This window comes from Pezoporus wallicus, unplaced genomic scaffold, assembly GCF_028554395.1.
Source record: "Pezoporus wallicus isolate ANWC-B61680 ecotype Strahan unplaced genomic scaffold, APGP_CSIRO_Pwel_v1 contig_6899, whole genome shotgun sequence".
In the NCBI taxonomy this organism is placed as follows: Eukaryota; Metazoa; Chordata; class Aves; order Psittaciformes; family Psittacidae; genus Pezoporus; species Pezoporus wallicus.
Window position 1 is genome coordinate 2,884,680 of NW_026638613.1, and position 14,452 is coordinate 2,899,131.

The following is a 14,452-nucleotide window of genomic DNA, read 5'->3' on the forward strand; positions in this document are numbered from 1 at the left end:
GTATGTGTATATAAAAACTACATTTGCTTTATTTTGACATTTGCCAACTCTTTTGACATTGACCCAACTCTTTGCTATAATAACATGAAATTACTTGTGCAAGTTGTGGGGTTTCTGATACTACTTCATATGTTTCTCTTTTGGGAAAGTTTGTGCCAGTAACATTCTATATAACTGACTTATTAAAATGATTGAGTTAATGTACTCTATGAATGACAGCAAATTGTGGAATGAGTTCTGTGTGCAGATCTGTACTGGGAAAGGGGGAATCTGTGAGCACAGAAATCCATTCGTGAGCTCTGATGAATCACAGAATTGAGTTCTGAGCAGAGATCATCTCTCTTGCAGTCAGTGGCACACAGCAAGGCTTGATACATGCCTCTTCCATGTGGTCCTTCCAAAGCAGAAGTCAGTGAATGCCTACCTAATTTTTAAGACTGCTCCGTTAAAAGCATGAGTTTGTGTGTGAATGCTAGAACTAAAACTAACAAAAGAGCATTAAATGAATGTTCAAAGAAAAACAAAACAGTTTCAGAATCACTGGATGATGCTTGTGTAGTATGATCAGAAATAAGAATGTGCATAAATTATAAAATCAAACTTTATATTAGTCACTGAAACAGAGGTTGCTATAGTACTGAACTGTTTCAAACAAGCTATCAGGGGGGCTTGTTTTCTTCTAGCAGTGTCACACTCTGAATGTTCATAGCTATGACATCTGGTTGTTTTCAGCACTATCGCTTCAGCTTTGCTCTAAGGTTAATGGGGTTTTGTTTGCATGTTCCACCCTGAGCTTGGGAGCATTTGACATGATTCAGGCAAGGATGTCCTTGTACTCCCTCTTGCACACCTCCTCCTCCTCCCACCTTTGTAACTGCCTTTGGCAAGGAGAATCACTTTGGTGTAAAACTTCACCTGGCATCCTCTCACAACAGGGACATCTCATCCTTGCTTCTTTAATGTGGCCACAAGACTGTGAACTAAACATGGGGATTCAGTGGTAGGAGAAGCAGCAAGTTCACCCTTCACTACTTGGTGGCCAGGTGGGGTGGCCTTAGGGGCTTGTTGGCACTAACCAAGCAGCAGAGAGTGATACCACTGAGAACTGGGACCACTGAGTCTGCTGTATTAATACTGAGTATTACCTGTTCCTTTTGGAGGGGGAGTTCAGAGTCTGGTCTACTAAATAGTGCTTTTTTGATATTAGCAGGGAGGGAATGGTAGGAAATTCTCACTGCATCTGCCGCTGTGAAAGAAGGTAAGCAAGAGTAAATGTTCCTAAAACTAATACTTTCTGTGTCTGCTGATCCCCTGAAAGATGACATGCATAGCTGCCAGGATAAGCATGAAGAGGAGATCCCAGAGAGTTCCCTGTTTGACTTTGTTATGAAACAGCTCCAAAGAAAAAGGTCATCTCCTGGAAAAAGAAAAGAGCAGCCTTCAGCCATGAAAAAATTCTTCAGGGGCTTTGACTTTGGGAAATCTGAAGGCAAGGACAGAAGGGAAATTGAAGAAACAAAAATATACAATTCTGGAGCTAACGATCAGAGCGAGAAGGAAGATCTCTCTGCAGAAGGTAATGCCAGTACAATAATGGAATACATGTTTTATGAAATACATATTTCAATTTCATAGAAAATCAGTTGTTTTTCTTGCAAGCCAGAATCCTGTATTTTGCTGTCTACAGTTTATCCTTCAGCTAGGATTTCCTTCTGATTGGAGTATTATGAAGAATATACCCTCAAATTTGATAGATGCCAAGCAAGGAGTGAGATCCATGTTGCTGAGGAGGAATAAAGCTTTTGGGTGACCTCTCTCTTGATCTCCAATGTGAAAGATCAGTGCTGGAGTCGGCTCATTAGTTACAGAACTTACTTGGTTTCAAAGCCAAGAGTTGAGCAGTAGCTTGACTTGTATGTGGGATCACTTTCTGTCCGCCCTGCTGCTAAAGTAATCTGAAGACAACAAGAGCAGATGTTTTCTACCACTTGACATTGGTAAGGGGTAGGGAATGGAAATTCATTGTGTATGTGATTTTGGGCACACAAGAATACTGTTTATATCCACACTAGAGAAAATGAGGCTGTTTTTAAAAAGGAGCTGGAAGGTGATGCTTAGAACCCCATCCTTTGTCCTAAGAGTTTTGGGTAGGTTTGGGCAACCAATGAGAGGATGGCTACTGGGAGTGGGATTGCTACTTCATATAAATTTTTGCTGCTTTTTTCCAGTTATAGGCATTAGATGAAATTACTGATTTGTTAAAGAGTTTATCAATGAATGCAAAGGCAATTTTCCTTGCTGTACAACCTGCATGAAAGAAGAAGGTAAGCAAGGGATGCTTTGCAAAGCCAAGAAAAGCAGGAAATGCCTTACACACACGATGAAAATTAACACAGGCTATCATCAAGGCAGCAGCAGGTTCACCACACAATTGCAGGGCCACTTGGTGCTAACTTATCAGGGCGTATTGCAGCAGTGGGGCTACAGTGCAGGCACAGAGAGGTGGTTGTATGACTTGTGCATCCAGAGTAGCTGCAGTGCAGACTTTTGCATGGATTTCATGTCCTTGAACTGGGGGTGTGACCATCCAAAGTCAGTGGCATAAAGGTAGCGTGAGGACGTGCAACAGGACATTCTTTTCCCACTCTGCATCAGGAGCTTTGTAGTGATCTGACCTAGAGTGACCTTATCGCTCAGAATATTGGTCCACATTGATCAAAAACAGATCCTGTTTTACTGACAGATTTAGTTCATTTCCTAAAGTCCTTACCTGACAGTCACAGGTAGATTTTACACACACTGTTAGTAGCAGAAATAACCAGGACCCTATTTCTTTGTTACTCAGATGGAATTTCACATCTCATTTCTGAAGCAGAGTCACCATCTGATGACCAGATATTTAACCAATTCATGCAGAAACTGGGGAAGAAACCCAACAGCAAGAATCTGGATCTAAATAATTGTGCATTAAGTGCAGCAGATGTAACAGAGCTGGGTAAATACACATTTTATTCAACTAGTCACTTCATACATTTCTTTAATTCTTATTTGCCTATTCAGTTATTCACTTTCCTCTTTTCCATTCCCTTTCTTTTACACAGGCCTGGCTTTATTTAACAATTCATCTGGTGGTCCCAGGTCCCTGAGAAATGTTAACTAATAAGTTACACAAATTATGTAATATATATATAAATATAAAATCAAACAAGTCTGTGAAGCAGACTCATGTCTTTAACACTCGAACTACAGATAAGAAAACTGAGATACAAATTGTCATGGCTTAAAAATGCTGTATTTGTTGTAGAAAGCATCTTTGTATTAAGATGTATAAACATCCAGAGCGTGCAGAGAGCATGCAAAGAGAATTCCTTTTTCTTTTCTTTTTTTTTTTTTTACAGCTTCTTTACTGCCCTTTCTCCCAGAGCTGGAAGAAATCAGGCTGTCCTGGAATGGTGGTGTTGGTGGGACTTTGAAAGCTCTCACTGTTCATCTTCATCATGTAAACCTGTTAAAAGTCCTTCAACTTAACAACTGCAGACTAACAGCTGAGGATGTCACCTCCTTAGGTACAGGATTTCATTTACATTCACTTCAAGACAGCTTGGGCCTAACATAATCCATCTCATCTCTTCCTACATCCCACTCTTGCTGCTTCCACAAAGGACAATGTAAACTCCTGCTCTGAAACAGTAGAAAGAACTTGAGTTTACGGGTCGCTCTGCCAAGTTCATTCCTCAGGGTATGAAGATTTCATATTCAGAAGGGAACAGAATTCAGTCCTGTTTGCAGGAAAGCATGTTTTCAACTCCAATTAGTGTTTTGTTTTGTTTTTCTATCTTTGATATCTAATGATAGAAGAACTGAAACAGAGTCAGTCATAATAGGGTCACCTTAGGTCTTCATGAGGCAGGACAGATGAGTGCTCATCACAAAAAAATGTTGATCTTTTGGAAGAGACTTAAAACCAGAAGTGCTGCTTGAAGCTTATGACTTGTTTTTGCAGGCCTGGGAGAAGCTTATTCCCTTGATTACTTCTTTGCTTGGAGTGCCTGCAACCCTGCTTTCTGCAAAGCATGAGATTTAAAAGTTTTAAAGGTAGTGTTATGCACTCGTGTTCTGACACTGAGTCACCTCTGGGCCTGGAGTTTACTGTGGGATGTGTCTGTGATACATATCAAAAAGGAGGACAGACTCAATCAACTGGGAATTCAAAAACTACTGCTTATTTTGTGAGTCCTAAAAGCCAGTCTGAGTTATAAATCTGGGGTTGTCCTGGGTTCAGCAGTAGCAGTCATTTTTCTCCTTCTTGGTAGCTGGTTCAGTGCAGTGTTTTGACTTTCGGCCTGGGAACAGAGCTGATAGCGATGTTTTGGTTTGGCCAAGGACTTTGTGAGCCTCATGCTCTGCCAGGGAGGAGGGGAAGCCGGGAGGAAGCAGAGACAGGACACCTGACCCAAACTGACCAAAGAGGTATTCCATACCACAGCACGTCATGCCCAGGATGTAACGGGGAGTTAGCCGGAAGGGCTGGGGGACTGCAGGGTTGGAGGAGGTATCGGACAGAGCTTGGTCGGGCTGAGGGGGGTGAGTTATCAGTTGGCTGGTGGTGAGATGCTGTATTCTCTTCCCTTGTTATTTCCTTTATCACTGTTATTATTGGTAGTAGCAGTAGTGATCTGTGTTATACCTTAGTTACTAAACTGTTCTTATCTCAACCTGTGGGAGTTGCATTCTTTTCGATTCTCCTCTCCATCCCTCCGAGAGCAGGGGGAGGGCAAGAAAGGGGGGGGAAGTGAGCGAACGAATTACCTGTCTGGGTTTAAACCACGACAGGGGTTTATGTCATTCATATCTAGGCTTTTTCCAGGAAAGGCTTGGCAATAAAATATGTGGTGGTAGCACACAAGTGGGTCACGCTATCTGCTGGGGACGAAAACTGTATCTCTCATCTCTACAAAAGCTGGTGAAAATAATTATTGGGCCATTTCTGATCTTTGTTTTGTTTTGTGTTTGTTTTTTATTTTCCAAATTTATTTTTATCCTTTATCAAGCCCTTGAGTTTTATTAGTTACTGGTTATATTTCCAATTGATTTATTCTGCCTGGTTCTTCTCTGCAGTTTCCTTCCCTCTTCTGGCTTGGTCTCTGCTGAGACAGATACAAAACTGGTCATAGGACTTGAATTTCCAGCCAAAATGCGATGCCCTTGACATGTGGAATAGCAACACTCAGTTTGCGTTGATTTTGCCTGCGATTTTGAAAACAGCATGTGCATTCAGGCCACTACTGCCTGTTTGACTATGCTCATATTTATCCGTGGAAATGTGGCCACTTGTGGACTCAGTGCATTTCGCTTAGAAATCATATAACCATAATATCGGCCTCTCCTATGTGATTGCTTAGAGCTGTGAGAAGTGATAGGAAAGCATTCCTGGAGTTGTAGTCCTTTATTTATCTTCTGGGTGGAAAATGTGTCTGGAATGGTACTCCCCATGTCAAACAGAAACAGCCTATGCTGTAGAGGCAAAACCATTTCTCAGCTGCAGAGCATTGCGTAGTGTTCAAGAATGAGGCAATAATTTTGAATAAGTGCAGAAACAGAAACTGCAACATGTCCTTTTCTCTCAGACCTAGATATTCCCTTTCAATAGCAGAAATAATTAGTTTTCTATTATAAAACTTTTGTGAAGAATTAATTTGGAAAACACAGAGATGTGTGTTTTATTATTGTTAATATGCAATTCTTAATTGCTAGGTTGATGACAAGACTTCATATAAAAATCTGTGTGTGACACTTTGAAATGGTATTTGCATATGGTCTGATTAATTGATCTTCTTTGGGAATGAGTTTATGCAAATATACACCTGCCTTCCTCCTCTACAAAGGAAGTTAGGAAGCTGGATTTTGCAGTGGCATGTTAGTATTGCAAGGAAGCACTAACACAGTTCACACTGTATATCAAGACTGCAAAAGGCTGTTTTTTCTGAGTGTAAGCAAAATCAGTGCCATCTGCCTTGAAATCATGGGAAAGTTGGTTTTGGTCAAAACCATGCTTATCTTGATTTCTTATGAAGTGAGTCAGATATTCCTGTCAGAAATGAAACTTTTACATATTCAGAAATAGTTGGGAGAGGGCCTTCTTTCATCCCCTCCAAAATGACCTGTGGGAACAGTACAGAAGACATTGGAAGCTTGCCAAATAAAATAGAGCAGAACTACACAGGGCAATAAATTCAGACTTGTCACTTGTATTGATTTTCCTATAGACTAGATTTTCTGGGTCCTGGAAAGGTCTGCAATTATGGCCAGTCTGATGGGGATTTGGCAACCTGAATAAACTCCAGGCCTGTGTGTACAGTGACAATGACTTGTGATCTGTATTGCTCCTTAGACAAGGCGAGAGTTTATGCAACATTGCTGCAGTAGCAACAATTCACTCATATGCCAATTTTTGTGGCAAGCCATCTGAAATACAATAATTTGAGAATGAAGTGACTAACCTTCCTCTTTAATATATTCCGAACCTTTGTTTTCATCTTGCACTGAAATTGATACCTAGAATGAGTCATCTTAAACATCTGTTACAGGAGAGGCATCTGAAATTGTTTCTCAACTTGAAGAACTGGATTTATCATGGAACAGTAACATAGGTGGAAAACTATCACTCCTGACAAAAAAAAATCCAGAAAGGATGCAAGTTAAAACTTCTGAAAAGACTGTACCTAACGACAAAAGATGGAGAATCCCTTGGTATGTGTATTGATCTAGCTGGACTGAGGGTGGCTTCACAGAGATACAACCTGTTCGACTTAGATCATGGCTGTATTGAGCTCAGTATTAGTAGAAAGTTAATTTATTTCAGGCTCTGCATTATAACAGTGTTGCATTTTAATGCACTTTCTTTCAAGGAAGAAAGTTGTTCTCCCTAATCACAGGAGGTATGGTTGAGAAGAAAAATAGCTAGATCTAATCCACAGTCTGGCTGCCTTGGTGGTCCAGGGTTGCTTGATCCTTTGAGACCCTGAGCAAATCATATATGCCAGGATTTCCAACACTGACTGCTTAAAATTAGGTAGTTAGCTGTGGGATGGGAAAGAAGGCCTGAGCAATGAGAATTTAGGCTGAGTCAGCAACCACTGACCATCCCTCCTCTCTTTCACCATAGCTTAATCCTGTGTCATCTTTTGATATGATTCTGTTTCAAAAGATACTTACTCCCTAAAGAGAAGCCTCTATGCTCTCATCTGCACTGTAGCAGATGGTCCTTTTGCAACATAAAGTCCTATATATTTTCATTATAATTTTTTCTTTCTCGTACTTCTGATTTTTATTCCCCTGTATTTTCCTAGCTATCCTTGTATTTTTTTCACCTTTATTTTGAGGCAGATTTTTTCACTTGTTTTCTTTATTCCTATCCAATCTTTGTTTTGCTGTATTTTTAGGTAGAACAGGAACTTAGTAAGTCTAAACCACACATATAGGCAAACCTACCTACGTCATCTTGTTTGCCATGGTGCTGTATTTTTCTAGGGTTCATCTGTATGTATTCCAGACAATTCCCAATTCTGTTCTTCTTTTCTTTTTTTTCCCAGCTGAAATTCTAAATGTGATCCCAAACCTTGAAGTATTAGATCTCTCTATCAACAAACTCATCGGCTGCAGGATGAAGGTTATTGCTCAGGCTCTGAAAAATGTGCCAGGCTTGAAGGAGTTAAACTTGCACATGTGTGGATTAAAGCAAGACAGCCTCCAGGCTTTAGGTTAGACTTTATGCTCAGAAAGACTTTCATTCTGAATAAATTGTACATCTGAAAACCATTTAAGAAAGGCAATGAGGTGGGATTTTGCTGATGGTTTGGCAGTATTAATGGGCAATCGTTATTTGCTGTTTGAGGATTGATAAAAGACTACAGAGACTTTCAGAAGGAGTAGCATTTATCTTCCCTGAGCTCAAGCATGTGAAAGTCAGTGGGGAGAGTCACCCTCCACACCATTTATCTGAGACAGATCTTAGGGTAGATTAGTGGCTCTGTGGACATGCTTCCTCTCTCTCCAGACAGAATGCAGACAAGGCCCAGACACTCTAGCTAACTTTTAACAAGCTAATCCGTCCTCTCAGGGGGAAATCCAAATTCACCATTATCACTTAATGAGAGTCCAGTGAAGCCATATGAAATGGGCTTATTATGTCTCTCCCTAGTGGAGGTTTTATCCAGAAGACAAACCAACTGCCACTAATTAGCACATCCAGTAGTAATTTCAGCAAAATGCTGAGGATTGACTGGATCTGGGGATGAGCTGGCCTCACCTTCACCTGCTCTTTCAGAGAGGAGTGGAGTTGCAGAGATGGGGAAGCTTTGTGGTATTGCTGTATGTCTCCTGTGATTATACACTGAAGCTTAGTCTAAGAGCTTTGCCTGCAATACCTTGTGCAAACTTTGACGTTGAAGTAAATAAATAAATGCTAAAGCTGTGACCTGTGCTGTTGTGGCAGCCGGTGACCAGGATGCTCCCTTTTCCATTTCAGACTCCGCCTTACAGCACCTTGCAGACCTAAGGAAATTAGACATATCATGTAACAAAGAGACTGGTGGTGGCTTTAAAGACTCAACAGCTCATTTGGCCAGCTTGAAAAATCTCGAAGTCCTTGATCTCCACCAGTGCTGTGTAGCAGAAGAGGACATGATCATTTTGTGTATGAACATATTGAGGAAATCCATTAAGAATCTAGGGTTTGACTTCTGAAAGCCCTCAAAGGTGTAAGAGATTCTGCCTAACCTAGTGAGCCAGTTAATTTTTCTGTGTGCATTATCACAATATCTTGACATTGTTTTTTTTACTCTTTAGAACAATAAAATCCCATGACTCAAAGCCTATATTGCCTACATCTTATTTTCCATAATAAAGAAGATAATTTGAAAAGCTACTGCTGAAGCACTGGGAAATACTATTAGTAATAGCAATCATAATTTATTTTTAATCTATTGACTAATAGAAAATAATAGCATTAATACAAAGGAGTTTCAGTTAGCAGCAAAGACATTTAGAAATAACCCCCATCTCATTTAATGTTAAATTCCCTACTTCACCTACAAAATTTCAAAGGAAGCTGTGTTCTGACAACCTTCCACACAGTATGTAATGCCTAATTTCTTAAACATTCCTACTGAAAATAAAAAGGCTTTTTATGGACTAAAACATTACTCACCATAACTTTGTGTCAGAATTTGGCCTTGACTTTTGGATTGATTTATAAAGAAGAGAAATTATGTCAAGCAAGTATACAACTACATATTTGGTTTGGATTGGAGACTGTCTAATAAATATTTCATGTTTTCACAGCCCAGGTGATACCTTTACTCTTCAGTCTTCAAGAGCTGAATTTATCCTCAAATAAAAATGTAGGCGTCTCATCAGGACTTCTTCTGGGCAGGCTCAGGTTTTTACCGAAGTTGAAGTCTGTGGCCATCAGCAATTGTGGTTTAGGTGAAGAGTCGTTTTCATCACTAGGTAGGAATGGTTTTTTAAGGAGTGTCTATTCTCTGTGTATCCTTGTGAGATAAGTACTTCATTCTCCGCTGGCTGAACTCCAGAGATCATGGCTACATTATACCACAGGTCCCAGCTGAAAAAGCCTGTGATGAAACCAGTGTTTCATGGGACCCAGCTGCAAGGGAAGGCCATTGTGTGTCTTCCCCCATGATACCTGACTGGATGAAGTGCTTTTAGTCTTTTGTCTGATAGTGAGCTTTTGTATTACTTCCTAATTTGGGAAGAGAAAGGAAAACATGATTTTATATTATGCTGTAATTATAGTTTGATTGTAATACTGCATTTGCAGTTTAATGGGGTAAAGTTCTGACTGAAGGTTTTTCACCTCACTGCTGGTGAAAGTTTCAGCAGAAACTCTCTGGAATAGAGTTAAGGATGGGGCAGTGGAGGAACTGAAGTAATGGCTGCATTAGTACAAAAGAGACTGCATAGCTATGAAGAAAAGTCCAGTCTAACATGGGACATGTAAATTCAGCCTCTTTTGCCTACTTATTGCAAATCCCAGTGGATTAGTGGCTACTGTACTTTTGATAGGTGTTCCATATGGCACATGAAATCTAAGTACCCCTAAGAGGGATCAGTTAGTTACCACAAAATGCACTTACATTTTGTACTGTTTACTAGTGACATTGAAACCTGTAGTAAAACTTGACTGCCTTCAGCAGAAGCAGTAGCAAGCTAAATTGGTCTGAGGTCCCTGCAGGAAAAGTACTATATTTATATCATTACAATTATGTAAGAGTGACATCATGGAAATTGGTGTTGTCAAAAGATACAGAGCATTTCACCTTGCATGGTGAGTTCACAGCAAGAATTTGCTGTCTTTAAATCGATATAAAATGGTTTAAAAACAAGCTGTTAAGTTAAATTGGCTTCAGTGGGACAAGGTCAAGCCAATAACATAAAGACAAGAAACCCCTCCACAGAGTTCTTAGAGATTCTGTAGGCAGGCCCTTTTTATATTCTTTATTCTGACTTTTATTGGGATGAAATAAGTCATTCTCAGCACAAGTAGGCAGCCTGTTAGAAGCCTATTTACAGGTGAATTGTTGGTGAGTTGTCTATTGAAGCTGTGTTGTTTTCTCTCAGTAAGCAGAAGTTGCTGGTCTTAATCTTTTCAGCTGAGGCTGCCCTTCACCTTCCTGAACTGGAGATATTAGACCTTTCCTGGAATAAGTGCGTTGGTGGGAACCTAAAGCTGCTTTTGGGAGCACTAAAGCTTGCAATGGAGATTCAAGTGTTAAGACTGAGCAGCTGTAACTTGGTGGATGAAGATTTGGCACTTCTAAGTACCTATAACATGGTATTTACTAGCAGTCACGGAGCCAGGGCATTCAGACCACAATTCAGAAGGGACTTGTTCTATGGGCTGAGCATGTTTTTGCACAAATCAAATGAAAAGATGGAAAATTAAGCAGTATTTTACCCAGAAAGGGTTTTCATTTTACTGAAGTCTGGCTGTCCTGTACATTCACAGTGCAGAAGTGCAAAATACAAAGAATCTTTTAGTAGTTTTAAATATTAATACAAAAAGGCAGCAGTTGGAAAATGTAGGGTTTGCACCTGGTTTTTATATCAGATATTTAAACTGCCTCTGAGGAGTTTTATTTTGTTCAGTTGCTGGCTTTGGGTCCAGTAATTTATAGAAAATGTACATGCTCACAGGCAGTAATACAGGCACTATTAGCTCTCAGTCCATTAGGTGTGTTTCAGGATGTCACACTATTGTGGAAGAATCAAATCAGAAATACTTTTGCCCATCTCTTAGCAGCTGCTGAAAAATACTGGAAAATGGAAACCTGATGATGGGATCAATTCTGGGATCCCTTAAAAACCTATTTATTTTATAATCATCTTTATGATTCTGTGGGCCTGACTCATGGGGTTTGAGTGTCTAAGACTGGCAATAGCTGCGTGGCAGTTATTAAGGCCCTGTAATCTGAAGGCTAGTGAGATGAAGCCTGAATATTTGTGACTTTATAAACACTACCCTTGATGGGTTTCTCCTTTGCCAATGTACATTAGGGATCCCAGTTCCCTTTAGGGTATATTGGGACCATTACCCTCCCACAGTGAGAAGCGGCTGTTGTAATCACACAGCCTCATCTAGTTTTGCTTTCCTCTTTCTAAATCTTAGAATCATATAATGGTTTGGGTTTGAAGGGGCCTTAATGATCATCTGGTTCCACCCCTCCAGACACAGACAGGGACACCTTCCACTAGCAACTACAGCAAGTTGCTCAAAGTCCCATCCAACCTGGCCTTGAACACTTGCCCAGGCATGGGGCGTCCAAAATGGCTGTGGGCAACCTCTTCCAGTATCTCACCCCCCTCACAGTAAAGAATTTTTCATGTCTAACCTAAATCTACCCTCTTTAAGTTTAAAAACATTCCCTTTTGTCCTATCATACATGCCCTTGTAAGAAGTCCTTCTTCAGATTTCTTGTAGGCCCCCTTTAGGTATTGAAAGACTGTTATAAGGTCTCCCCTGAGCCAAACTCTCTCAGCCTGTCTCCATAGAAGAGCTACTACAGCTCTCTGAGCATCTTCATGGCTCTCCTCTGGACTCACTCCAACAGGTCCATGTTCCTCTTGTGTTGGGGGCCCCACAGCTGAACGCAGTACTCTGGGGGGGTGTCTCATGAGAGCTGAGTAGAGTGGGAAAATCCCCTCCATCAACATGGTGGTCCTGCTGCTGGTGATGCAGCCCAGCATATGGTTGGCTTCCTGGCCTGCAAGTACACACTGCTGGGTCATGTTGAGCTTCTCATTAACCAACACCCCCAAGTCCCTCTCCTCAGGGCTGCTCTTGATCCATCTCTGCCCAGCCTGTAGTTGTCTCCCTGTAAAGCCTGTCTGCCTATTTTAATTAGCACTGCATACAGTTTCTATCCAACTGACTCAAAGGTTTTCAGGTTGTCATGCAATTTTAACCCTATACTTCTGTTCCTTTTGAATTGCCTGTGTTTTAAATGTTGTACACTTCTTCAGCTGTGATAAAACAGTTTTTCTGACATCAACAGCATGTGATTTAATGTTGCTGAGGAGTTGAATCTTGCTGTTTGCTGAAAAGTCTTAAATAATATGGTATTAAAATACTACTATTCTTACTTACAAGCTTTTAAGGCAATTGTGAGGATGTATTAGTTGTGTTTGTGCCTGTAATTTCTTGCAGCATTGCTGACGCAGGATGGTCACCTAGCCAGATTACAGAAGCTGGATTTGAGTTATAATAACAACGTATCTGACGAAGGATAGGTCATATTCTGTTGAGGCTTAACAGTATTCAAAGAACTCTCAGAGCTGGATGTCAGTCTTTGCCCATTGTCCTGCCGTGACTGTGGGATGTGGTTCAGTGAGTTGTTAGCAGCACTGACAAAGCTACCTGCCTTGGCAGAGCTGAGGATGCAAAGATGGGTCCTTTCAGAATTACAACGGGAACAACTGGAAAGCTTTAATCAAGACAACAAAAGAAACATTCATTTTAACTGTTGATGGAGGTTGAAGGCTTCTGGGAGGCCTTTCACAAGCAGCACATGAACCAAGTATTATGTGTCTCTGACTTAGAAGACAGCCCAGGTTTTAGTAATCTCGTCTCATAAGAACTACTGGAATAGTTCCACAATTACAAAAAACTCATTTAACCTTCTGCATGCACAGATTATTCCATTTAATAACATACTGTCTCAGATTCTCTGGGCCATGCTCACACTACTATATATGCTTAATCTTTGTGTTGTGAATACTGCAGTGACTACTGTCAAATGAGCAACAATGATTTCAGATGGACACACTGCAGGTTTGCCAAGAGCAGGAAGTGGCTGGGGTGTTTGCTAATGCAGGTGGCTGGGCAGTGTGAATGTGGCCTCATTTATGTAAGAAAAATGTCTGGAAATACTTGAAACCTCTATGTTTTAAATTTTAGTCTCTTCTCCCCCAAAACTTTTGCCTCTTTGTGAATCTATAAAATTGTGAGATTTGGACAGCATCCCAACAATTCAGGATTATATATTAGTCCAGTAAGGAAAATACATAAGGAGCTGATCTTCCTCTGCTCAGCCCTTGATGCCATCTCATAGTGTAGATGAGTCCTGTGTACAGAATCAACATAAAATCAAGTTGATTGGTGTCTTTGCAGGTCTCAGGGACAAGGGAAATGCTGTGGTAGGTTAAGTGAGAGAGCTGTCCTGCTACCTTAGCAAGGAAGTTTGTATACAGAGCAATTCAAAAGCATTCTGGGTAAGGCTATGCAAAGACTTCAGGAAACTTCAGAGATGCCCCTTCTCATCCTGAGCTGTTTCAGACTGCACCTTCTGTACAGACCCTTTTATGACATGCAGCACAAAAAAAAAAAAAAAAAAACCAAAAACCAAACCAAACCCAACAACAACAAAAAACAAACTTCCAGATATAAGAGTCTGATCTACAGCATATGAAAGCCAGTGGGAGTTCCCACAGTGCCTTCATGCTTCCCACATTCAGGATTAATCCATTAACCTTCAGAACACCTTGTGACATAGACAATGTTCTTATACTTACCCTAAAGATGAAGGAAATAGCAAAGTCTATTACTGAAAGCCACAGGGCATCTTCTAGCTAAGAGCAGAGCGCCCTGCTCTGTGACCAAGAACTGTCAGAAAAAGCACCAACTTGGGATGTGTAAGTGGCTCCTCCTTTTTTTTATTTGATAATTTATTTGGCGTTTTACTGTATTTGCTTAAACCGAGACAAACTCTGGCACAGTCACTCATGTCATGGCGCATGTTAACCCACAGGTGAGCTCAAAGACTGCAGTGGGATTATTCATTGGAAAGGTATTTTAGGAAGTAAAGATATAAGATCTGCCCACTGGGTGAGGAGTCTTAGAGAAATCCCAAGGCAGCTTGAGGGATAAAGTACT

At 40.6% G+C, this 14,452-nt stretch overlaps 1 protein-coding gene across 1 annotated transcript; it reads left to right on the forward strand.

The window, feature by feature from the left end:
• Window positions 1-905: 905 nt before the first annotated feature.
• Window positions 906-13,913, forward strand: LRRC31 (leucine rich repeat containing 31). Its single transcript, XM_057411534.1, is given in 10 exon segments — window positions 906-1,576; window positions 2,846-2,995; window positions 3,399-3,566; window positions 6,588-6,673; window positions 6,675-6,750; window positions 7,593-7,760; window positions 8,528-8,695; window positions 9,343-9,510; window positions 10,674-10,841; window positions 12,728-13,913. Coding segments are annotated over 10 exon segments (1,539 nt in total). The 5' UTR covers window positions 906-1,272; the 3' UTR covers window positions 12,811-13,913.
• Window positions 13,914-14,452: the final 539 nt, after the last annotated feature.